The sequence below is a fragment of the Eschrichtius robustus genome, chromosome 17 (genome assembly GCF_028021215.1).
Source record: "Eschrichtius robustus isolate mEscRob2 chromosome 17, mEscRob2.pri, whole genome shotgun sequence".
Taxonomy (NCBI): domain Eukaryota; kingdom Metazoa; phylum Chordata; class Mammalia; order Artiodactyla; family Eschrichtiidae; genus Eschrichtius; species Eschrichtius robustus.
The window spans coordinates 68,115,638-68,143,050 of record NC_090840.1 but is presented as its reverse complement, the minus strand read 5'-3'; the positions used below and the strand labels follow the sequence as shown (position 1 = coordinate 68,143,050).

Genomic DNA, 27,413 nt, shown 5'->3' with positions numbered 1-27,413 from the left:
TCTTCTATCCTTTACAAGTAAAACCACATCTTTGACATTTGCAAAATAACCACCAACCCTTCATGATTATTTAAATTATAGATTTCAGGGCCCAATTGACTAATATCCATCAATTTGTAACAAATGAATGGAAGTGCATTTTCCTGATAGTTGAGTGGCCAGTTTGAATGTTTAGTGAATTGACCAATGGCCTATATTCTTAGCAAAGCTTTTATCATTTTCAAAACGGTATTTAATTCTTCAAATGTGTTTTGAAATGAGGCATAAATAAATAGAAAATTAGGGTTTTTAGCAAAAGCATCATCCAGCAATTAGCTTCAGAAACATACAAAAAAAAATCTGCATGTGCACATAGTGTCATTTTGTCCACTTTACTATTTTCAGAGGTAGTAGCTAGATTCTCATGAGCTAGAAATCACACAATTACATAACTGACTATTACATAGAATTCTGATTAACTTTTAATGTGCATTTATATTTCAAAATGGGCACTGATAAAGGATCAAGAACCAAGGCTTGTTCTTATTCTTTAAGTCTTGACTTAAAATCTCTTCATGGCATGCACCTTCCCTGGCTACCTTATTTAGAGGAAGGACCTTTTCTTCCCACCTTGTTTGTTATCTACCTAACCCCTGTGATAGCTTCAATAATAGGCTCAAAATATAACCAGGTCATAAGCCCTGGAACCAGTGAATGTTATCTTCTATGGAAAAAGGGTCTTTGATTATGTAATCAAGTTAAGGATCATGTGATGAGGAGGTAATCCTGGATTATCCTGGTGGACCCTACCAGTAAACACAAATGTCTTTATAAGAGGGAGGTAGGGGGAGGCTTCATACAGAAGAGGGAAAGTGATGCAATGGAAGCGGAGAGAAGAAATCAAAGAGAGAAGATGCTATGCCTTTGGCTTTGAAGATGCAGGAAGGGGCCCCTGAGCCAAGAAATGCAAAGAATGCAGCTCTAGATGCTAGAAAAGCAAAGAAAGAATTCTCTAGAGCCTCTGAAGCGATTGCCAATCTGTGGACACTTTGACTTTAGCCTCATATCACTAATTTCGGACTTCTAGCCTCCAGAACTGTAAGAGAATGAATTTCTGTTGTATTAAGTCACCCAGTTTGTGGTAATTTGTTACAGCAGACATAGGATACTAATACGTACCTATCACAATTTGATTTACTTGTTGGCTTATCTTTTTTTTTTATTCTTTCCTCCCTCACTGAACACTAAGCTCCTGGGAGTAGGGACTTTGTTCGTCTTTACTGCTGTATCCACGGTGCGCAGTTGGGTGCTTGGCATAGCGTAAATGTGTATACTATACAAAGTGATACTGGAGCTAATGACAAGTTGGAGAAGGTTTTTGGAGGAACGCATGGACATTAGACAGTGGGTAAAGTAGGGGAGAGCGTTACAGACAGGAGGCGCTGTTATGAGCAGACGTGCAAAGGTGAGAATAAATTAACATGGGGTTTGGGGATATGAATGAAAAAAGAAATGGCCAGATAAACCCTGAGTTCCCATTGAGAATCGGGAACACTCTCCCCTGGAGGGATGACATGAGACCAGATTAAACAGGACTTTGAAAACCCAGTAAAGCTGATAGGAGTAGAAAGGGATGCAGTGAAAGCTGGATAGCTTTGGACTGGTGGGCAAATGGTTTACCCAGTGGGCAGTTATAAGCATCAACAAAGTAGCCTCCCTTAACAGAAGAGAAGGATTTATCTTTGAGGAATTAATGAAGAATTTTGCAACTGGAAAATCTACCGAGATATTCTTTTAATTTTAGCATACAATGTGTGTTCTGTTTTAAAATTAAATCTTGGCTTTATTTTGAATTACATGTAAATAAGTAAATCCACAGCCTTTTTAGGACATTAAGCCTCTGCAGATCTTAAGCCTTTGAAGCTGCAAGATGGGCTAGAAAGCACGGGTTCATCCCTGGCCAGGGCTGTGTCCTGCCGCTGCCCCATGTGGCTCAGAACAGTGGATCGTTTCCAGTCTGCAGAGATCAGCAAATGGTGATCACCGATGGTGGCGCTCCTAAACTCTTGCTTTGTATAATGATGACTTACGTCCTCAGTAAGAGCTTACCAGTCAAACTGGTGATTGATTAGCAAACTCACTAATTGGGATCCTTCCTTGTGGTGCCGTTGTGAAGGATACTCATTTTTCCACTGGTACTTCCGAAAACTGCCATCCTGTAAAAATGCCAATTTAGCAAGAGCCCTGGCTATGAAACAGGCATGTGCAAATCACACATGCTTATAAAAATCCATCACACCCCTTGTGGGGGGCAGATTAATGCCCTTCACCCGCACCAGATGTTGTATTACTTTTCTGCAGCTGCTATAACAAATTACCACAAACTTCAAAGTTTGAAATGATTCAGAAATATCAAAATCATTTGAGGTTTATACATGAAGGCATGAGCTTTTTAGAAGAGACAACCCCTCCCACTTTGTAATTGACAAAAGTAATAAAGGCTCATCAAAAACTCAAACGATAGAGAATTGGGTAAAGTAAACAGTGAAAGTCCTTCCTCTCTTCCTGCCTGATCTTATCCTTGAGCAGTTCAGTATTTCCCTTCTTCAAGAGGAGGACTTTTTGTATTTGTGAGTTTGAGCCAGCTTTAAAAATAGACTCCCCAGATGCCTTCCTAGATGAGGTGATTTATGGGATTAGGAAAAAGCCCTGTCCAACGTGCCATGTCCCCAAATAATGTTCTCATTATGCCATTTTATGGCTGAAACTACATCATTAGCAATTCATTTCTTTGGCTTCATGATTTGGTTTCTTAAGATGCAGATACCTCATACAAGACTAACCCTTTAAGCCCTAACAATCTTTATAAGAATGAGTTTACTTAAATTAAGTCTTTCTCTCTCCCTGCTCCATTATCTCATCACCTGCTTTGTTTATTATCACAGTTTGGAATCATTTGTGTGTTTCCGTGCTTTTTTGTCTGTCACCACCACAGACTCTAAGTTTCATGAGGGCAGGGACTACTTATGTCACTATCCAGTTACTGGGATACAATGATACCAGATGTGCTCAATAAAGATGTGATTGGATGGAAGACCTTGAAATAATGGAATCAGACATGAGACGGAAGGGTGCTGGAACATTATGGAAGGCACGGCCAACACGGCGTGAGAGGGTGGGGCTGCCTCCCAGACCTGCTCTTCCGCTGATGTGCACCCGTCAGCATCTAGGGCTTCCTTCCTCTTGGCTCCCACTTCCATTGGTGGGGCTGTGCTTGTTGTTAAATAGCTTGAATATCACACCTGATGCCATAATTAAACTTTACTGACCTCACAGTTTTCTTAATTACCCACCCTGTGAATCAAAACTCTCTGGAACTGATTTTTTAAAGTCTGAGACGATAGAAAATCAAAGCAAGAGAAGAGTATCTGTTTTGGTTGGGTTTTTTTTTTTCCTCTGAGTCCCAAAAGCTGTTTTTCCCCCTTTTTCTTTTTAACAGCTGTATAAACATTTGCAAAAACAAAAACAAAAAACCATGAGAACAGGGTGTGGGTGTAGGATCATTTGTAAAGGAATCCGCTGTTTGCAGAAATATTTACAGAAAGGTAGCAACCTCCACGCACCTGTTATTCCAGGTGTGCACATCGAATTCACTGACAGTGTTAGCACTTGCCTTGAATGGCATTCAATGCACAGGGAATTTCGGAACTAAGAATAGCAAAGCTTCCGGAATAGGAGAAAGTAGACTTGACTCGATGGAACTCTAAGCCTCATGATGAGTGGCAGGAGCCACCACAGTTTAAAATTGGATATTTATTGCTCGTTTGATGATTTCTGTAACATCTGTCTCCTCTTCTAGCCTATAAGCTCCATCTGGGGAGTCTGGTTCTGCCTCTTGCAACATGCCCAGCTCCTGGCCCAGTGCTTGCATATAGCATGTGCTCAAAAATATTTGTCCCGTGAATGAATACTTATTACCTCATTCAGTTAGGATGGACAGTACTAATGGTGTGAATGGATTTTTAAAAACTGTTCAGCTTCTTAGTTTGACATAGGACTGTTCATTTATCATTTTTGTCTGAGTAGCTTTCTAGCAAAGCTTTCAGACTTTTTTTCACACTTTAAAAAAAAATGTATGCTGATAGATGACTTAGCTTTTCTCACGAGTGGGGTTAACTGTGGATCATTAGTGACTGTTATAATAGAAACAGTTGGAAGAGATTGACCCCGAATATTCTCGTAATGAGAGAGTAGTAAAATTAAACTCAAGTAGTCTATGTTCTTCTTTTTACATGTTTCATCGTCATCATCTTCAACTGAATGATCTCATGTTCCATTTAATTTAATGAGAATGGCTCTTTGCATCCACTGAGACCAAACGCTTGCATATTACAGAAATCACTTCCTTTAACCTAACTCACACCCCTTTGCACACAATGAAGATGAAAGAGCTTTTACAGGGGTGGGAGAGAAAAGGGTGCAGACTGGACTGTGTAGGACACTCAGGGGGATGAGGCTGGAAAGGACCCCAAAATTTGTTGGAGGCGAGGTGAGTATGAGGCAAGGGAAGAGACCAGAATGAGTGCCTTTACAGACTCGTAGAACAGGGCCACTGTTGATACCAGCTGCAATCCATCTATAACCCATTGCGTTGTCATGGTTAATATGTTTTCAATCCCAAACCTTACACTCCTCACACTGTGAGTTCAAAGCCAGAGTTATTCTTAGACATTCCTTCCTGACAGAGAGTGAGGAGGTCCCGGAGTTACGCGTCTCTGGCAAATCTTATCTAGAGTAGCATGTAAGCCTTTGATCCTCAGTTCTTAAGATGGATGGAAGAAAAAAGTGACTCTGATGAAAAAGGTCACCAATTCTCTAGGGGTCAAAGATGAGGTGGACTAAATCTAACAGCGTTTGGTAAATGAAAAGCACATAAGAAGATGCTATAGGAAGATGTAAATTTTGGAAACGAAAGAGGAAAAGACAAGAAGTATGTTCTTGTGGAGTTGGGGATGGCTAATTTTCAGAACTTACTGATGATCCAAGGGCCAAGGAAAATCCAGGAGACAAGTGTCTGAGAATCCATGATGCTGAGTGTCGGATGTGTTACGGTGTATGTTTTGTGTGTTAACCACTTCTGCAGATGCTTTCTTTAGGGAAGTACAATCAGTGTGTTCTGCATCAATGGATATGGAGGGCTGACTGTATTGCCACTTTATATAAGAGACTTGATATAAGGATCCTTTTATATAAGGATCTTGGTATCCACGGGGTTAAGGAACCAATCCCCAACAGATACCTAGGGATGACTGTATGACTCCTCAAAGACAATTCATTCCAGAGAATCAAAAGTGTTGTTGTCCTGTTCAGTTGAGACCTATGATTAGCACAGGGGTAACCAGGATCAGACTTGTTAAGGATGTGCTGATATGACCGTGGGCATCACTTCATATGTGATGAGCCCTGTAAGGCCAACAAAAACTGTGGGGATTCCAGGAAGCATCATTATTAACAGTGTGCACTTGTACAACACATACTCCTATTGACACTCTATATAATGCTTCTAATACTTCCCACTTTCATATGTAACCTCATTTGATTCTCAGTTATCCTGTGAAGTAGATACTGTTATTTCCTTAAATTAGACCAGCGTGAGGCACTGGTTAGAAACCAGAGGGGGAGAGCAGGGAGAAGCCAAGTTGCACTAAGGGATGACTAATAATGTGAAGGCAAAAATTTCGATGTCAAAACTCTGCAGAGTTAGCACATTGAACTATCACTGGATAGCAATTAAAACTATTCCTAAATGAAAATTTCAGCTGTAGTTTGTAGCGTATTGAAACCATATTAGCCTATTTTGTCTGTTTACAACACTGGCCAAGTTAACTTTTTTATATTTGTTGCTGATTTACTCTCCTTGCTGCCTCGTCTAACTTCCATTAAGTGGCCTGAGACAGGGAGCAGAGTATCTAGCACATAATTTGTGGTAAATAAATACTTCTTGAATGAATGACTGAGTTCTGAAAGCAGAAAAAAATGACAAGAATGACATTTCTTTTCAGAAAACAACATTCTTTTTAGGTTCTTAATAGTTAGTGTACTACATTAGCAGTTTTATAAATTTGAAGTTAGATCTCAGATTTAATTAGTATGAGGGTAATTTTATATGAAACCTGTCATTAAAAGTTCTCCCGGGAGATTCAAGGTCATCCAGAAGATGTCCACCTTTGGAGAGATTTCAACTCTGACGTGGTACTGCATTTGAAACTGTGCCTTCCTAACAGTGTCTCATTTAATTCTGCTGAGCTTTCGTAGAATGTTCAAGTGTCCTTGGAATTTTCCTCATGATTCTTTTACTCCTGAAAGGAGCGTGTTGACCACAAAGAGATTGTTCGTTGCGTAAGGGAAAGCTGAAGGAGAAAACGTTATTAGAGAGAGAAGGAAAAGCACATGTCACCCTATGTTTTCACAGTTACTTTTCTATCTGGAAATGACATTTATATTGTTTCCTGTTTGATACCTACAAAGAGTGTACCCGCAGACATGAAAGAGACCTCTTTTCAGAGTAGGAGGTGCCTGGATGTGTGATCAACCAAATGCCTATGAACTTGGATATTTAGACAATCCTAATAGGGTAGAGATGGAGGACATGCCTGTGTTGGAATTGTCAGAAGGGGATGAATATGAAGGAGTGTGAAAGCTGAAGCTAGGAGGTAGAGTGTTTTAACTGGACATATTGTCACTCCTAATAATTTTGGTAATTCTAATTCTCTTAATAAAAAGAAGGAGAAAACAGATTTTGGGTGGGCAGCTAGCATTTATTCCCATATTAAGTAAATACAAAAAAATCATGAAAATGGTACATTAATGACTAGAGTTTGGAAAAACTACTGTGCAGGAATCAAATGTCCATGGATATCACATTAGGAAGAAATGAAGAGGGGAAATCCCTGAGCAGAGCCTTTCATAGATTAGAGGTTTACTTGGGCCAACACACCTTTTACTCAGGTCAACTCATTTCAGCACCATTTATCATACTATCATAGACACTGATGAAATGGTTAAAAAATAATAGGCTAAGGGACTTCCCTGGTGGTCCAGTGGCTAAGACTCCACGCTCCCAGTGCAGGGGGCCCGGGTTCGATCCCTGGTCAGGGAACTAGATCTCGCATGCCGCAACTAAAAGATCCCGAGTGCCACAACTAAGACCCGGTACAGCCAAATAAATAAAGAAATATTTTAAAAATAAAATTTAAAAAGAGACGGCTATGATCCACTGTCAGAATGAGTTATGTGGGCCAGGGAATCCCAAAGCAAACTGTGCATCAGAATCTCCAGACGAAGTTGCAAAAAATAGAGATGTGTGGTGTCAACCCCTAGATATTACGATTCAATGGATTTGGGATTCTAGAATCTGTACTTTTCAGGAGTCCCCTCGTGATACTGAGGCAGAGAATCCAAGGGCACTGGTCTTTGGAAATCACGGGTACAAAATGAATGCTCTGTACATCATGATTGTGCACATGGTAATTGACACATTGTTGATGTTTTCAAACAATAGTGGGCACAAAAATTCCCGAGCCTGGTGCCACCCCCAGTGCTTTTGAAGAACTGGATCTTAGAAGGGGCAGACATCTGAATTTGTAACTAGCAGCCCAGCTGATTCAAAAGCAGGTGATCTGCACAACAAATGTTGAGAAACACTGATTTTTGAGAACTTAATATTTTCCAGGCACTATGCTATAAACCATGTATACACAGTATCTGACTCCATCCTTCAAATAATCTTATGGGAGAGGGACTTTTATTACCCCATTTTACAGATGGGGAAACTGAAGCATGGAGAAAACTGGGTCAAGATCACACTGTAAATAGCTGAGTTGACTTGCAGACTAGAACTGATTGACAAAAAGATTTATGATCTTAATACTAGATTGCCTCCTTGCTTTCAGGAGGTCAGAGAAAAAAAAAAAAAAAAAGAATCTTCCCAGTTGAGGCAGGCTTTATGAAGGCATTTAAACAAAAGTAGGATAAGGGGACTTTGGAATTTGTTGCTTGGTCCTTGGACACATAAAGTTTGAGCTGTCTCTGAAATGAATCCTTTTTTGCTTTTGTTTGTTTAGTTATAAAACTTTGAGAGGTCCAACTGAAAGCAAGCGTGTTGATATTTTTTTCATACAGTAAATAGTGGAATGGTGTCTGACATTACTGAATAGCTGTTGGACTAGGCCATGACTTTGGAAAATGCTGATGTATTTTTGAGGCCGACAACTCCCTACATTTTTTTGCCTTTGATAGTCTTCTTTAAAATTGAAATATAGTTGATGTACAATATAATCTTAATTTCAGGTTTATTACATAATGATTTCACATTTGCATATAGTATGAAATTATCACCACGATAAATCTAGTAACCATCAGTCACTAGGCACAGTTATTACAATATTATTGACCATCTTCCTTATGCTGTATGTTACACCCTCGAGACTTATTCCTTCAACGAACTGTTGGTTTTCTCTTTTAAAGGATAAATACAGTAAGAAAATAGATAAGGAAGCCCACAGATACAGTGAAAACAAAACAAAGGATGCAGACTCATAGATTATTTTTTTAATAACTTGCTCTTCTAGATTTAGTGATAATGTCAGCTGTCTTTCAAAAGATAACTTTTTAAAAAATTATAAATTTCTGCTGCCTATTAGCAGCCCTTTAGAGGGCAAATTTCCTGGGCATTAGAGAAGTAAAGGCTGTATGTCAAAGATAACTGGTTTACCAGACAGGGACTGTAATTGAAATAGCCCTTTGGAATTAATGAAAGTATAAAATAGCTTTTCCCCAGCAGACTGAGAGGAGTCTAATTTAATTATCTGTAAACGTCACAGATTAGAAGCAGCCTTTCATTCACTTCTAGAAGCTGAGTATGGACAGATCATACCTAGTGAAGGGAACAAGGAATTGGAGCCATGGGTATGTGAAGAATGCCCATGGGAGAGTACAGTGACCACAGGCCTCTGGGCTCCAATGGCAGTAATGGTCAGGTCCTATTTACAGCGTTTATCGGGGGCCTGAGACACCTAGGTATGACTTCAGTCCTTCGGCATTCAGCCAGAATCTACTGAACACCCCCTATATCCTAGGCATTGTGTAGGTACCATGCTCACCTAGATACAGTATGGACCCATGAGTATTTTGTCCAACTGGTTTCCTTTTGGGGGACAGGGGGCAGGAGGTTTCAAAACAAACGCCAAACTTCATATCACTTCATCCCATACGTTCTTTTTCTAACTTGAACTAGTTGCCACCTGAGGTAGGCAGAGTAATGGTCGCCCAAAGATGTCCACAGCCTAATCCTCAGAGTCTGTGGATGTGCTGCCTTAGGTGGGAAAAGGAACTCTGCAGATGTAATTGAGTTAAAGCTCTTGAGGTGGTCAGATTTTCCTGGATTATCTGGGTGGCCCCAATTTCATCACATGGGTTCTTACAAGGCGGGGGGCAGGAGGGTCAGAATCAAGACAAAGGATGTGGTGACAGACACAGAAGGAGCAATGCGATGTGGGGTCATGAGGCAAGGGATGTAGGCAGCAGCCTTTAGAAGGCAAGGAAATGGATTTTCCCTTCTAGCCTCCGGAAGGAAGCAGCCCTGCCAACACCTTGATTTTAGGACTTCCGACCTCCAGAACTGTAAGATAATAAATACCACTATGTTTGCAGTAATTTCTTAGAGCAGCAATAGGAAACTAATACACAAACTTTTAAAAAGAGGGAGAACTCACATAATAATACAGATTTAGGGCTTCTTTTGAAAAATCAGAGACTGGGCAATGCTGAGCCCATAGTCTTTCCTGGCAATGACAGGCTAAAGCTGAAAAGAAGCTACCTTATAAGTGGGATGTGGTTAGCTTGTTTTTTTCCTATATCTGGTCCTCTGTGGTCTCTGAATTTGTGACTGCTTGTCTAGAAGATTCTGTAGTTCATATAGCCTCCATAACATTGCTGAAAGCATGTGTTTTGTAAATTTATTTATTTATTTATTTTTGGCTGTGTTGGGTCTTCGTTTCTGTGCGAGGGCTTTCTCTAGTTGTGGCAAGCGGGGGCCACTCTTCATCGCCGTGCGCGGGCCTCTCACTATCGCGGCCTCTCTTGTTGCGGAGCACAGGCTCCAGACGCGCAGGCTCAGTAGTTGTGGCTCACGGGCTTAGTTGCTCCGCGGCATGTGGGATCTTCCCAGACCAGGGCTCGAACCCGTGTCCCCTGCATTGGCAGGCAGATTCTCAACCACTGCGCCACCAGGGAAGCCCAAGCATGTGTTTTGAATCGACCGTTATTTTAAGCCATGAGCTGGAAGGGTCAGAAGCCACTTAACTTCCTAGTGGTTCCAATATCTAGAAAGGTTTGGTAGTTACAAATATTCAAACACTATTTCGTAGCCTACTGTACTCATCTGTTGTATGTCCCTAAACATATGCTATGTGGATGATTCAAAACGACACAGCACGTTAACTTGGACCTCACCCTCTTAGAACTTGCAAACATTTGTACTGGGGTGAGCACCACCCATGAGGAAATGGGTTTTTAACAAAAACACGCAAGTTAAATTTAGAGTGTAATGGAATGTTTCGTCACCTTTAGAAAACAAACTATGTTTCATTTACTAGCCCCTCAATTGTTCAATGAAGAATAAACATGAGACTAATTTTCGTTATAAATAGAAATATTCCTTTAATGGAACAACCTATTATGGGTTATGAGACATTTACACTTTAGTCTTGAAATACTTTAATCGGCTATGAGACAGGGGGAGTCAAGAGCTTTGATGATTAGGAAGGGAAGTTAGGAGCTTGGATTAGACTGATGTCTGGCCTGAGTGAAGCCCTACCTGCCAGGAGGCGGGAAAGAGGGGCAAAGGGAAGGACCCGTGGGAAACAGCCTGCTGCATGGGTGCACAGAACAGGATCCCGGGCTCTCCAGCCTGCAGGAAGCATCAGGGCTGAGTTCCCAGCCATCTTCCCTCCTACCTTTTACCTCATTTTCCCACATCATCCCCCTTTTCTTATAGGAGACAGCTTTGTGATATGAAAGTATCACAGCTTTGAAGACAGGAACTAATGTAACCTTGGCTGTACGTGACCTCTCTGAACCACAGTTTCTTCTTCTATAAAATGGGGATAATAATAAATGCTTCATCGAGTGGGAAGGATTGAACAAAGTGAAACATATCACAGTGCTTGTCTTATTTCCTAGAGCTGCCATAACAAACTGCCACAAACTGGGTGGGTTAAACAACAGAAATGTATTGCCTCACAGTTCCGGAAGCTAGAAACCCAAGATTCAGGCACTGGCAAGGTTGGTTCCTTCTGAGGGCTGTGAGGGAGAATCTGTTCCTTGTTTCTCTCCTAGCTTCTGGTGGGTTGCCGGCAATCTTAGGCATTTTGTGACTTCTAGACGCATCACCCTGATCTCTGCCTTCGTGTTCATGTGATGTGCTCCTTGTGTGTGTGTCTGTGTCCAAATGTCCCCTTGTATAAGCACACCAATCATATCACATTAGGGACCCCTGTATTCTGGTATAACCTCATCTTAATTAATTACATCTGCAATGACCAGATTTCCAAAAATGGTCACATATTGTGGTAATGGAGTTAAGACTTCAACATATGAATTTGGGGGAGGGGGCAACACAGTACAACCCATAACGGTGCTCATCACAGAGTAGGCTCTTAATACATGCTTACTCTCTCAGCCGTATCCTCCCTTGATAAAGAGAATTCTTCCTTGTCATATAGATTTTTAAATCGTGAGATTTAAATGACTCAAAATCTAATAACCCTCACACTTGTCAGAATGGCTATCATCAAAAAGCAACAAGTAACAAGTGTTCATGAGGATGTGGAGAAAACGAAACCCTCACGCACAGTTGGTGGGAATGTAAATTGATGCAGCCACTGTGGAAAACAGTATGGAGGTTCCTCAGAAAACTGAATATAGAACTACCTTACGATCCAGCAATTCCACTTCTGGGTATTTACCTGAAGAAAAGAAAAACACTAGTTCAAAATGATACATGCACTCCAATGTTCATAGCAGCATTATTTACAATTGCCAAGATGTGGAAGCAAGCTAAATGTCCATCAGTGGATGAATGGGTAAAGAAGATGTGGCATATATATATATATATATATATATATATATACACACATACACACATATACACACAATGGGATATTAGCCATAAAAAAATGAAATCTTGCCATTTGCAATAACATGGAACTAGAGGGTATTATGCTAAGTGAAGTTAGTCAGACAGAGAAAGACAAATACTGTATGATTTCATTTACATGTGGATTCTAAAAAACAACAAACAAACAAAACAAAACAGAAACAGATTCATTAATATAGGAAAAAAACAGGTGGTTGCCAGAGGGGAAGGGAAGGAGGAGATGGGCAAAACAGGTGAAAGGGATTTAGAGGTATAAAATAAATAAGTCAGGGATGTAATACACAGCATAAGGAATATAGTCAATAATACTGTAATAATTTTGTATGGCGACAGAGGGTTATTGTGGTAATCATTTCATAATACATTTAAATGTTGAATCACTATATTGTACACTTGAAACTAACATAATATTGTACTTCAACTGCACTTCAATAAAACCCAAATTTAATATGCCATGTTCTCTAAACCTTTCTCTCCCAATTGCCTCTTCTAACTTACCACTATTTTTAAAAGACTCAAAGACATAGCAAAGCCCAAACAATTCTGACCTTACTCAATTATAATATTGTATAATTCAGGCAGGGCACAGAGTTGAAATTTACTTTTGGACTTTTCTCAGAAAAGGTTGAGCCGAGCAAACAAGAAAACAAGACGAAAAGGGAATGTTTACAGGTTTAAAAGAATAAACAACTCTGAAGCACTCTAAGGAATTCATTTTCATACAAACAGCAGGTCTCCATTCCAAACAGCTGGTGTTTTGAAGTGGTCCACAGGAAGTGGCCGTGTCCTGGGGAGAAACCCAGGATGTTCCCAGTTGAGCCAAGGCGCTGAGGGAGGATACAAACAAATCTTTTGACTCTAAATGGAATGGTTGGTGAGACAGCCTTCTAGGAGTCAAGGCTCACTAGTGAGGGAAGGGCTACAGAATGGGCAGGTCTAGATCCAGAAATCTGGGTGAGGGAGGTGAAACAGCTTAATGGTCATGGAACCAGGGTTTCTCTGCAGGGAAGGAGAGAAGAAGCTGTCTAGTAGTAAAAACTAATATAGGCAGGGAAAAAAAGCAGGCAAACTTTTTCAAAGTGGGCATGACAGGGGGCATACACAGCAGAATCTAGTTTGGGGCTCAAGTTCATGGTGAGGATTTCTCCCAGAATGCTGAGTGGTGATGGGTTCAGGGTAGGATTTGGGTAATGTTACTACTCACCCTTTTCCTTTCTGAAGTCCCCAACAGGGAGCAAGAGAGAATGATGTACTAATGGGAAACAACAACAAAAAAAACACATTTATTAATAGCTGAGCACGTGCCCAATAAACCCTAATGCCAAACTCTGATGAATGTTGGGTTATATAAAACATGGCTGAAGTAATGTACCTTGCTTGCCTCTTATGGCCTCTCCTGAAGCTAGGATGCTTGGATATGGAAATAAGTACGTGGTGTGGACCAAAATGGACAGTCTACCCCTAGCATCAGTCCAGCATGTATGTTCCCACCATGTAGACACAGGGATTGGGAGTGATTGGGTAGTGACCACAGATACCCACCTTTGACAAACATGACAATGCCTGCTATTTAAAGAGTCCCGATGACAGTTCCTAGATTTGGACAATTAGAGTAATAGCACCTCTTTCCTTGGAGGGAGAGTTAATTAGATTGAGGTGGAGAAAAGGGCAGAAAGAGGGGTGGTTCTCCTCCTCCCTGTAGTAGGGGCTTCAGCAAGGCTGTCATTCTGCTTTTCAAAAGGCAAAAGCAGGGGCTTCCCTGGTGGCGCAGTAGTTAAGAATCCACCTGCCAATGCAGGGGACACAGGTTTGATCCCTGGTCCAGGAAGATCCCACATGTCACGGAGCAACTAAGCCTGTGCACCACAACTACAGAAGCCCACGCACCTAGAGCCTGTGCTCCACAACAAAGACAATTTACCACAATGAGAAGCCCGCGCACCGCAACGAGGAGTAGCCCCCGCTCGCCACAACTAGAGAAAGCCCGCGTGCAGCAACAAAGACCCAATGCAGACAAAAATAAATTAAAAAAAAAAAAATCTGAAAAAAAAAAAAGGCAAAAGCAGGCGTAGGGTGGGAAATCATCCCAAACTTAACGAGGCTCAGGCTCAAGTGGATGGATCTGGTTCTTTCAAGTCATTAGTCCAAGTTGATTATGTTTAGGCTGAACTCGCTGTAAAACAGAGATAGTCATCCATGTAGAATCCAACAGTCTTTTTAAAGCAGGAAGAGACCCTGGAATCACTTCATGGGATGTGTCTTAGAATGTGGTCATTTTGAAGAGCTGTCTCATTAGTAGTAAGCAAATGAAGCAAAGCAATTGAAAAGTCAGGTTCATGTGATTGAAATGCTCTCTCCTGAGAGCATTTCAGGAGAGAGCACGGCCCCATCCTGTGCCGTGATGGGGACTAGACCTTCACATGCCTCTACCTCCTCTTTGCGTGTTGCTCTATGATGAGAGGAGATTTAAAACCCTGGCTGTGCACTTAACTCCGTGGATATGTGTGATCTGCCCTAAGGTTGGCTTCATTATGAAATCCCGGGGACCAAGGCATTATTTTTCATAGAGCCATCAAGGCCTCTGTGAGAGTCCGTTAGCATCTGACCTTCTGCATACTCAGTAAATAAGATAACTTTCAAAAAAATCTACTCTGGCTCTGCAAGTGTTCAAAGGGAACAAAAGACAAAACTGGAAAACTGACTGAAAATATAGTGGGTTCAGACCATTTTCTTATGATTAACTTCTTGTCTTAACCTTGTGCCCCAAATTCAGAACGTGACCTGGTTTGGAAATAGGGTCTTTGCACATGTAATTAGTTGAGTTCATATTGGAATACAGTAGGCTCTAAATCCAATGACGGGTGTGCTTATAAGAAGGCCATAAGAAGACACGCAGAAAGCAGTCCATGTGACAACGGAAGCAGAGGTTGGACACATGTAGCATGAAGCCACAAAACACCAAGGAACACTGGTAGCTACCACATGCTAGGAAGAGGCAGGGGAGAATTCTTCCCTGGAGTCTCCAGAGGGAACATCGTTCTGCCGACACCTGAGGTGATTGATTTATCTATCACCCAAGCGCCAGAGTCTCACCTCCCTTACTTGTATGTTGACTCTGGTGAGCATTCCAACCATAATAAGTCCAGAATCTGGGGCTTTACTATACATGGCTTATAGGAGTCCAGACTCAGTTTCACAATTTGGCAGAAGAGAGCAAGCTTGAACTTGAGGACTGCTGCTGTTGGTTGTTGGGAGAGTTGGCGTATAAAAATGATGTCCTCTGTAATTGCCCCACAGTCAGACTAAATTTTTCATCCCATATTTTTCACTCTGCTTTCTCCAACATTTTTCATCACTGTCTTGACATCCATCAGACAAAAGGGATCACTCAGTCTGCTCCTCACTGTAAACCACCCTTGAATTCACCGTGTAATCCAGGTGCCAAACAATTTGGGAATTGTGTGAGAGGCGAGAAATTAGTCCTGTGAAGCTGAGGCTCCCCCAGAACCCCGTCCTGAACCTTCTTTTTCTAGCCTTCTTTCCCTTTCTCCTTTGCTTTCTCTTTCTTTCCATTCTCCTCTGCGTCAAGCTGTGGATGACCCACCTGGATCCTGAATGCTGGGTCTCGGGGTGGTTCAGGACCACCTGGAAGAGAGTTGCAGGTTGAGTGGGACTCGCTTAGCGCTTCCCTGGGCTCCCTTTGGCCGCATTTCAACTCCTTGCTCTTCTTTGGTAAAGTGGAGATGATCTTTATCTGCCTCTCAGAGAGTTGGTGCAGGGATTGATTATCTAATGTTTGTAACGCATTTGGAAGTTGATAACTGCTAATTATTTTACCCTGATATCTTGTCCTTTGTTCTCAATACTTTGCAACCTGAGGTGAAAAGATATAAATTAAAAAGTGGTCGAGATAACCATGATCTCCAAAACAAAGGTTGTGATTGACCTTCCTCTTTTATGAACTGCTTTCACTCTACTATTAGTCACTCCGTCTATTCTAGACCTTCCTTCCTGAGCAGGATGGCTGCAAGAAGAGTGCACTCGAGGTATGCAGTGGAGTGAGTTAAGCTGCCAGTACCTGCCGTATGGGAAGAGCTTTATATACACTGTCTCATTCAATCCTCATATAATATGCATAGGAGGTCATTATTAGCATCTTACACATCAGTGAACAAGTGCTTATGGCAGTTCTGCTGAGAACTGGTAAAGCCAGATTTTGAAGATGTTGTTTGGCTCCAAAGACTCTGAGTTCTTCCTCACCTTGTGCTCAAGTAGAAGGAGAAAATAAGTGTGTTATTTGTAATGAGGTGGATGGACCTAGAGTCTGTCATACAGAGTGAAGCAAGTCAGAAAGAGAAAAACAAATACCGTATGCTAACACATATATATGGAATCTAAAAAAAATGGTACTGATGAACCTAGGGACAGGACAGGCATAAAGACACAGACGTAGAGAATGGACTTGAGGACACGGGGAGGGGGAAGGGTAAGCTGGGACGAAGTGAGAGAGTGGCATGGACATATATACACTATCAAATGTAAAATAGATAGCTAGTGGGAAGCAGCTGCATAGCACAGGGAGATCAGCTCGGTGCTTTGTGACCACTTAGAGGGGTGGGATAGGGAGGGTGGGAGGGACAGGGAGACCTCCACAAGAGGGAGGGGATATGGGGATATATGTATACGTATAGCTGATTCACTTTGTTATACAGCAGAAACTAACACACCATTGTAAAGCAATTATACTCCAATAAAGATGTTAAAAAAAAGAAAATAAGTATGTTGGGAAGAGTGAGTTGGTATGAGGAGAGCAAAAGAGACCCACACATTGTTTTTTACCCTGTGAGCAAAGTCCACTGAACACAGAAGAGGTATAAAGCAAGAGTCTAGAAGCTAAAGCAGTCCCAGCCTATATAGCAGGGAATTTTAAACCAAAAAGAAAAAAAGATCTGATTTTGAATTTGGAGAGGCTGTTAGCAATAATTTAGTCTTACCCTATCCTTTGGCAGATGAGGACATTAGAGCTCCAAAGGCAAATAATTCTTGCCCAAGGTCACTCAGACCTTGAATTTGATATTCTTAGTAGAAAGGGCTAATTTTTTTTAATTCCATAAACCTCTTTACTTATTGTTTGTTAATTTTTATCTATTTAAAATTTTATTTATTTATTTATTTATTTATTTATTTATTTAATTGAGCTATAACTGACATACAGCACTGTATAAGTTTAAAGTGTGCGGCATAATGATTTGACTTACCATACATCAGGGACTGATGACTGCAATAAGTTTAGTGACATCCACCATCTCATAAAGATACAAAATAAAAGAAAAAGAAAAAATATATATATTTTCCTTGTGATGAGAACCCAAGATTTGCTCTCTTAACAGCTTTCATATATAGCACACAGCAGTGTTAATTATGTTAATCATGTTGTACATCATTAGTACTTATTTATCTTATAACTGCAAGTTTGTACCTTTTGACCATCTTCCTCCAATTCCCCCTCCCCCATCCCTGCCTCTGAACCGCAAATCTGATCTCTTTTTCTGTGAGTTTGTTTGTTTGAAGTATAATTGACCTACAACACTATATTAGTTCCAGGTGCACAACATAGTGATTCGATATTTCTACACATTGCAAAATGATCACCACGAGAAAAGCTAATATGTTTAAGACTTGCCTGTTTACTGTACACAACACACTTTTCTAAGTTCTTTATGTGTATTTATTCATTTAACCTTTACAACTCTTAAGAGGCAACAGTATAATTCTTTTCTTTGCAAGTACCTACAGAAAGGGCACGGAAATGGATTTTTTTTTTGTATTTTTCATATCTTATAACTTTAATTTTTTTTTTAACATCTTTATTGGAGTATAATTGCTTTACACTGGTGTGTTAGTTTCTGCTTTGGTAAAACCATCTCTTTGAAAGTAATCTGCAGATTCCAGGTATTTTAGAGGAAACGAGTTCAGCAGTTTTCAAACTGTATTTCAGTGTTTGTTAGGAACCCCGCTCAGAGGTGTGAGTTGTTGGAGGATAAAGCCATAAAGTCTGGGACCCCAACCTGGCTGCAACCCTATACAAACTCTCTTTCAGTTGTTTCACATTTTGTTTTATGACTAGATGACTGTTGAGACCTGCCTCAAATTGAGGATTCAATGACTAATTCCCTCAATTCTTTTTTAAATTGAGATAAAATTGACATAGAACATTGTGTAAGTTTAAGGTATACAACGTGTTGATTTCATACATTTATATCTACTTCCCTCAGTTTTCAACTTTGACTTCTTACCACTCTCTCTTAGATTCTGCTTGCCTTTTCGTAAACCTTTTCTCTCATGCTCTGCAGAGGTGACTGTGCGATATCCCCCTGTGGGATTTAACTCACTTCAGTTGCGCGTCAGAATAATTTCAAAATTGAATGTCTATTTCCCTGCTTTTTCCCTTCACCTTCTTCATTAGAAACATGATCAGTTCCTGAGTCTCTGACCGATGCAGCATCTGATGGCAGGAAGCTGGAGTGGAGATGAAAGTTGTCACATCCGTTTCAGGAGTCACATTTCAATAAAATGCAGACACATCCCCAGAACTGTTGCATAGACACTGGAGAATCTATGGGTGCCAGGAAATTTGGACTTGTAACAGAAGTTGTCACCAAACAACAACCTAAATATTCAAGCCTGAAGATAGGTGTCCTTGAAAGGCTTTACAATGTGAAGGTCACATGGCCCAAAGTATGGTTTTAAAAACCTGTTCTTCAACATGAATTTTTTCTCCTTGGAAAGTCGGTGGTCCTCATGAGCGGACTTCTACCTTTGAGCTAACACATAGTATCAAAACAAACATTCTGCACACAAGGATGGTGGGGATTGCCCACTCTGAGTCTTCTCGCAGCAGAATTAACTTATCAACACAGAAGTCTTTAATAAGCCGCAAAATGTTTTAGGGCTTTAGGATTATTCATACCTATATATATATGCCACTTAACATGTGGGTGAGTTTATGATTCCACCATTAGAAAGGTCTGCACTTTACTGATGGTATTTACTGTTGACATTTATTTTACAAACTTAATATTGTTTTTGAAGAATGATGCTTAGTTGTGTTCACATTTAAATGACTGGTTCCAGTCAAAGTTAATGGATCAGATCTGACTAGGTAAGTAAGACAGGCGCTTTGGGAGGAGCGTTTGTAGCTTCTCCAGTCCTATTTAATGAGCTGGAAAAGTAATTTACTAGGTTTAATGTAGAGGCTGGAAAAAATTTACTCTAAACTCCCCAAACACTTTATACCTTGAGACCATAGCTTATTCACCTTGTAGGGTCTGGTACGTTGCCTTCTCTAACAATTCATTTTGATCTCTTGAGGATACTGTTGTTCTGTTGGAAAAAGCAATAAGCTAAAACTCAATTTTTTTGTATGCATAAAATGCATAAAGGGGGAAGTAAGCCAGGCAGTCATTCACATTCTAGTATAAATAGCTTTACAGGGGATTTCTTCATTCTAAAAAGTAAATGTTTATTTGGAATTGTTGGAAGGTGGGCATTAAAAAGTAAAGGTGATCATTGTGTAATGAATTCTTCCTGGGAGGAGAATGAGTTGAAATTGTCAGCACCAAAGATAATCTTGTCTTGCCTTATAGTTTTTCCCAGGGAAAGTAGGTAGTCATATTGTTGCCGTTTCCAAAGAATACCTTTTTTTGATAAGTTTAAAAATTGGTGAGTCTGCCACAATTTTCCCACCCTGAGTTTCACCATCTGCCAGGTACCAGACTCAGCACATAACATGCACTGTCTCATTTAATCTCCTCTCCAGCATTATGGGGTCCATGCTACTAAACAGGCTCTAAATGATGTTTAATCTGCATTTTAGACATTTTAACTCAATCTTCACAACAACCCTCTGATATAGGTACTATTATTTCCCCATTTCACAGATATAAAAACTGAGATACAGAGAGAGTAGTTGACTTGCCCAAGATCCCACGGTCTTGTGGGGATATTGTAGCAAATTGTGGAGCTATGATTTATGTTCAGGCATTCTAGCTCCAGAATATACTGTTGTATATGATGTTATCATTATCAGTGAGGAAACAGAAGGACAGAGAATAACAACTTGCCCTAGATCCCACGGTCTTGTGGGGATATTGTAGCAAATTGTGGAGCTATGATTTATGTTCAGGCATTCTAGCTCCAGAGTATACTGTGGTATATGATGTTATCATTATCAGTGAGGAAACAGAAGGACAGAGAATAACAACTTGCTCCAAGTTATACAGGTCAGGCAGCCTATAAGCTACATAAACCTACAAAAGTTCAACCCTCATATCATCCTGCACACCTTCTCTTTGATCAGTCATTTGTAAAGCCACACACACTTGCTTCCACCTCAGTACAGATCCCACTGTGGTGCTTAGAAAAGATAATGATAAGCATAGAAAGGGAAGAAATTAGCTTTATCATTTATTTAGCCTATTGTTTATTTATTTAGTTTACTGTTTCTTTTATTTCTGAATAAATTGGAGATGGTGGTTCATTATGAGAGAGTCAAATCATCACTGGATTAATTGCCAGTGTCAAAGACAATCTTAACCTCGTCTAGAGCAGTGTTTGTTATCTTTAATGACAATAAGAATCACCTGAAGATTTGGTAAAAGGCAGATTCTGATTCAATAGGTCTGGGATGGACCTGAGATTCTGCATTTCTAGCAAGCTTCCAGGTGGCGCTGATGCTGCTGGAACATGGTCTGTGCTTGGAGTACCACGGCTAGAGCATTGAGCTTTTCCAAACTGATCAGAAAGATTTATCCCAGGGCCCAGAGTCCAAGTGGGAAGGAGGGCATTTTCATAGATGGAAGGACACTTAGGGAGTCTGGTCGAGTCAACACTGGGCAGAGGAGGGATGGCTCATGAGATAAGATCTGAGCTACACACTCTCAGGATTGAAAGGAACTTTAAAGGTCGTCTGGTCCAAACATCCAGCTGATGTTTGAGTCCTCTTGTATCCCTGCCAGGTCATCTCAGCCCTTGAGTTAAAGAAGTATTCTCCATGAAAGGAAATAAACATTCAATGGAACAAAAGAATTTTAAGATGGTGCCTGAATCACAGAAACAATCTAAGAGTGAGAGACTGGGGGAAGAGCTGTGACGTCTCATGCCTGTGCAGACAGACGTTTGCTTCCATAGTATATTTTTGGAGGCTTTGGATATTTATTCAAAAGCTTTCAGACCTTACCGTTTCATAATAAAAACAATGCACTCTACCAGAGAACCAGCTGGGAGTGCTTATTCCCCTATGCATCTGCGTCCCACTATGGAATAGAGATTTCAGTGCTGACTGGCAGGTGAGAAACAGTGACAGATGTTTGGCTGCTGGGCTACTTCTTGGCTGCGCTGACTGTATATACCAGGGCCCTTGAGAAAACATATTTTCAAGGATCAAGAATCATGCAACCATGAATAGTTTCTTCTCATTCTGATTTTTACAACCTGAACCAAAAGGCACTTGTATTGTTGGGTCTTCTGACTGGGGGGGATGCCAACTTCTTTTCAGTTACTCTCTTCTCAGGCTGTTGCTTGATGGGTCTCTGCTTTCTGTTTCAGGTGCCCGGGGACAGTGAGAAACAGTGGAAGCCAGCCCTGGTTGTGCTGACTGAGAAGGACCTTCTAATTTATGACAACATGCCACGGAGGAAGGAAGCCTGGTTCAGCCCAGTTTACACGTACCCTCTTCTTGCCACCAGGTAGCCATGGTTTTGTGTCCGGGTATGATGTGTGGTCTGTTTGAAACTATTTTAATCAATTACAATTATTTCAACATATGATATTATGATATTACTGCTTCCTCTTGCAATAAGAGCTGAGAGTTCCTCCAGAATATAGCCACACGTTTTTAGCCATTTATTGATAGCTTATTATTTATGACCAAACACAGGGCAGCACAAAGCCAGAGAACAAACTGCTTCTCCATGAGGAAGGAACAGTGCCATCTGTGATATGGTCCCAGCCTGGTTACCTTCCTGGGTCTCCATCCCATTCCCTTTGAGATGAACTATACCAGTGTGTTTACAGTCTTGACGTTCAGGTAGAATCAAGAAAGGGACTTCACTTGGTGCCACAAAAAATGTCATGTGGGAATGTCCCATTGTGCTTTTTAAAGCTCACTCAGCGGGAGACCCCATGACAAGTTCTTCTGCAGTTGTATGATGCTTCCCATGGAAGTGGGGCTTCCAGGGTCCGTCTGTTTCTCAGCACCTTCAATGCACATTTATTGTTCACGTGACATTATCCTAATACATCATATGCTTACCCCCCTTCTTTAAAGCCCTATATCCTGAGCATGAAAAAAGCACATCAAACCAGAGTCTTGCCTTCAGACCTGGCTTCTGTTGCGAGCTCTTTCTGTATGTGCCTTATGATAATGCGTGCAGTTTTCATTAGTCCTGTTACCTCCGTTTCTCTACCTAGAAGCTATGTGTGTTAACGTAATGTTTGTGGCCCCCGCTGGCATAGTGCCTGGTAATCTTGGGCCCTTAAATGTCTGTTGAATGAATTATTGAACAATGTGGGGCAAACTCTGGAAGGAGTTTGGTCCAATGGATGCAGCATAGTGGATTGAGGTTTGGGGGCATCTGTTCTGAGCAAGAGGTAGAATCAAGATGGGTTCTCCGTTCTGAAGGGATTGAGATGCCTAACAGGTTATAGTCAAGGCTCAGGTGCAGGGAAGAGGATGAGACTCAGTAGCAGAGCAAAAGTACCACAAACTCAAAATGGCAACAGTGAACAGAGCTGAAACTCCCTAAAATCCCTCTTACTTCCACTCATGGTTGGTTATGGAGAACAGCAGGAGTAACCTGAAAATGCCAATTATTGGCCCCAGAGGTGAATAGAGGAAGCCTTCAGGGGCTAGGAACCAGGCCTAGATCACTTAGATATTAATCAAATAAATAAAATGAAATAAAACAGTAATTTAATTTGAGTCTCCTAAGCCTCAAAAATTTCGGCAGGCTAGCTATTCAAGTACTACTTATGTTTACAATAAAACCTCAATGATCAGAATCCAAGCATTCTAAAAATGTTCCTGCGAAGATTCAGGCTATGTCTTGGGATTCATTCAAATTCAGCCCAATCCCCATCACTTTCTGCAGTTAATATCCATTTTCCTCATCCATGGGTACTGATGTTCAGTTTGTGAGACATTCCTGTAATTGAAACCAAAGAAAAGATTAGACCACAATCGCGGTCTTCCAGTTACTGAGAAGATAAACTGGACTCATGCCTCTTGGAACGGTTTTCAGGAAAAAACGTTCAAAGAAGGTAATGTTTCTGGGTAATTCTCAGGCAACTTGAAAATAAAACTTACCCTAACATGTAGCTTTTGCCTCGCCGTTTCTCAGCATTCTGACCTAGTGGAGGCTGCTGTTTCATTCCTGCGTGCATGCACTTATTCATTCAGGATTTTAAATATTTAGTTCCTCAATCACACTGGCCGCATTTCTAGGACTCAGTAGTTGGGGCTAATGGCTACCATTTTGGACAGCACAGATCTACAACGTTTCCATCAGCACAGGAAGTTCTGTTGCACAGCACTGCCCTAGAGCATACATGACTTCCTCAGAATTTGTCCCAATTCGGTCAAGTGACTGGACTTGCCCATTCCCACAGCAGTCCGTCAAAAGCTCAGGCTGCCTGACGGGATTTCATCCTACAGGCTTTTCAGGCTGTCGGCGCGAGCAGGGCACCTGTGGCTCAGGGCACTCATTGAAGAAAATCATAGATATGAACCCATAAAAAAGCAAAGCCCCCAGAAGGAGAGATGGGTGCACAGACACAGTAAAGGGTATCCGAGTAGGTTTGGGTAGGGCGCCTGTCATAGGCTCATGAGCCATAGGGATGTCAGGTCTGGATTATGAGCAAGACACGTGAATAGCCTAAAACCGTAAGCCTGCATCCAATATGGAAATAGAAAATGGAAACCCCACTCAGTGCAAACTGCTCATTTAGAACAGAAGATGCAGCATTTTAAAAAATCAGTGTCTACCACCTAAATATAAAGGAGATGTAGCGGGGATACTTGACTTCTCATCTCGCTACCCCTCTCCCAAATTACTGACCGCTGCACTGCAAAATAATTCATTATGATGTGCGTGTATTAGCCATAGGAGCAATGATAAAATTAGGCCCATAATCATGACCCTGATCTTAAGCTGGAAGCCTGTGAGGCAGAGGTAAGATGTTAAGGCAGCGCTGGCAGTCCGTTCTTACTTCAGCCCCTTGAGCTAGTAGGTAAGGAGCTGTCTGTCCTTGAGCAGCAGCCTGGAGATGCAGGAGCTGAACTTCCCATCCTAGTTTTGCTCCGGCGAAAACATTCTCACCCCGCCTGATCACTCCACCTCCCTCTTCTGAGTCCTCATCTGTGAATGCACTAGGCAGAATGCTGCCCTCTGCCAAACCCAGGGAGAGACGCGCTTTGGGGAAATGGGTTTTTCACCGACCTTTCGGCTTGTTCATCAGCTACCGTGGTTTGCACACGTTGGTCATGGTCAGCTTCCCTCCTCGACCCTGTGGATGTGTCTAGAAAAAGACTTTTGGCAAACAAACAAACAGCGAGGAAAATGACCCCTCCCTTCCCTTGTGTAATCACGCTGGGGAGATGCAGCCCCTTTGTAGCTCCAGGCTGTGAAGCAGCGTTCAGCCCAGCTGAGGACTGAAACTCTTGTGTCCTTGCAGGTAAAGCTGGTTCTCTGAGGTGGGAGGCTGGGCTGAGGATGGTTGAGAAAAACCACCATTAGAAGTGGTAGAAGCCCAAGGAAACTCTGGATCGTTGCATTATAGAAGCTACCCCAGTACTTCCACTGGCTTCTTCCCCGACCGCATATTGAAGTTCATCAAGTGATTCTTTCATTTACTTTCCATGTGTTCCAGGCAGTCACATGTGGCACTGTGCCCTTGATATATGAGCATTTGGGCACATAGCCTGTCTAGTAGCATTATTTGTCTTTGAGGGCATTTCTCTAAGGAAGGGGAGTCATGTCTTTTTAATATTTCTTTTGAAAACCTTTTATTGAGGTATAATTTATAAACAGTACTGTACATGAATCTTAAATGTATGGTTCAATTCATGTTTATTTGTGGATACAGAGCCACGTCTTCTAAAATTTTATTATAGGTTAGGGTGTCTACTAATTAATCATCCCGGGTAACATTATCACAAAGGCCATGGTAGTACCATTTGCAAATAGCTAGACCCAGCTGGTAATAAGCCAGTGGCTGACCTTTGCAGAGGGAGCATAGATCAACGCCAAGGGCTTTACATGGATTCTATCTGAGTTTGCAAAACTTATCCAATTTAAGAATCACATGGCTGTTTATTAAGGATTCTGGTCCCAAGGCCCTGCCCTGGAGATTCTGGCTCAGCAGGCCAGGGTTAGGAGTCAGGAGACTTTTTTTCTGTTGTTGTTGTTTTTTAAGAAAGCAGCTCCTTTTTTAAAAAATTTATTTATTTTATTTTTGGCTACATTGGGTCTTCACTGTTGCTTGCAGGCTTTCTCTAGTTGCGGCGAGCAGGGGCTACTCTTCGTTGCAGTGCGCGGACTTCTCATTGCGGTGGCTTCTCTTGTTGAGGAGCACGGGTTCCAGGAGCACGGGCTTCAGCAGTTGTGGCTCTTGGGCCCTAGAGCATAGGCTCAGTAGTTGTGGCGCACGGGCTTAGTTGCTCCACGGCATGTGGGATCTTCCCGGACCAGGGCTCGAACCCGTGTCTCCTGCATTGGCAGGCGGATTCTTAACCACTGCGCCACCAGGGAAGCCCAGGAGTCTGTGTTTTTAACAAGCATCAAGCAAATGTAGTCCTCAGGGATACCACATTTAACCCTCACAACCCTACAAGGTTTAAGTTTTATTCCGATTTCACAAAGAAGTAAACTGAGGAACTAAGAGGTTAAGTAACTTACGCACAGTCATACAGCTGGTGAGAAACAGACCTGAGATTCTGCTTCTGAAGCCACCTTCTTTACCACCATTCTCTGCAGCGTCCCAGGAGCATGTTTCTTATTCCCTGAAGTTTTGGTGGCTCTTTGAATTTGCTGTGTGGATCACGCAAATCTTTCCTTAGCTCTCCTGACAACTTAATCATGAATAGGTGGCCACTCAGATCCCGCAACAGAGTGAGGATGGAGCTGGGGATGCTCTCAGAGACCTGGAGTTTCTACCCAGGACTTAGACCAAGGGTTCTCAAAGTAGGGTCCCGGACCGCAAATTCTCCATCCCACTTCAGACCAATTAAATCAGAAACTTCGGAAGTGGAGCCCAGCCCATCTGTGAGTAAACAAGCCCTCCAGGTGTTTCTGATGCAGGCTGATAAGAACCACTGGTTTAGAAGATTCCGCTCTGCTGCCTTCCAGGGTTCATGGTAGGAAGGAAATGCCATAGCAAGGACTGGGTTCTTTGTCCTCTGTGGTTCTTCAGAAGCACTGTTTTGCCTCAAGCTGTGATGACCAGTGATGAATTAGTTCAAAGGGTGTCCTGGATCCAGGTGCTCCCAGAGTCATCGGCAGCTCCTAGAATGTACAGTATGGCTGCCCTGCTTTTTCATCTTAGAGGCATTTTCCATGGGTCCTTTGCCCTCTACCTCAGCTTCCTTTGAATGACTGTGCAGTGCCCCACTGCATGGATCCTCCAGTGCACGGGATGTCACTGCATAGCGATGACTTAAGTACAGCCTTATTTAGCATGATGCCTGGCACATAGCAGCACTGGGCAGCTGTCGGTCCTCCTCTCTTTGCCTTAGCGGTGCTGAGAAGCATTGTTCGGAATGTCAGAGACAGTCTTTTCCCTTGCACAAGAGAAACTGGCTGGGAGTGTCACCAGTAGGAAACAGGTTTCTTCTATGACTGAATTATCCCTCAGACAGTACAACATGGCTCCAAATCCCAGCTGCTTACCAGCTTTCGAACCTTGGGCAAATCATACCATCTCTTTTTGCCTCTTATCCCATATTTGTAATATGTGGATAATATTTGTACCTGCCTGACAAGGTTGTTATAAGGTTTGCATTAGGGGCTTCCCTGGTGGCGCCGTGGTTAAGAATCTGCCTGCCCATGCAGGAGACACGGGTTCGAGCCCTGGTCCGGGAAGAGCCCACATGCCGTTGAGCAACGAAGCCCGTGCACCACAACTACTGAGACTGTGCTCTAGAGCCCGCGAGCCACAACTA

The 27,413-nt window shown here is 41.8% G+C and overlaps 1 protein-coding gene across 1 annotated transcript in view; it reads left to right on the top strand.

Moving 5' to 3' along the window:
• SNTB1 (syntrophin beta 1) overlaps positions 1-27,413 on the top strand; it is a 240,246-nt gene that overhangs the window by 178,321 nt on the left and 34,512 nt on the right. Inside the window, exon 5 of the mRNA XM_068525839.1 lies at positions 21,803-21,942. Within this exon, the coding sequence (XP_068381940.1) occupies positions 21,803-21,942 (140 nt within the window). The remainder of the gene's footprint in view (positions 1-21,802; positions 21,943-27,413) is intronic.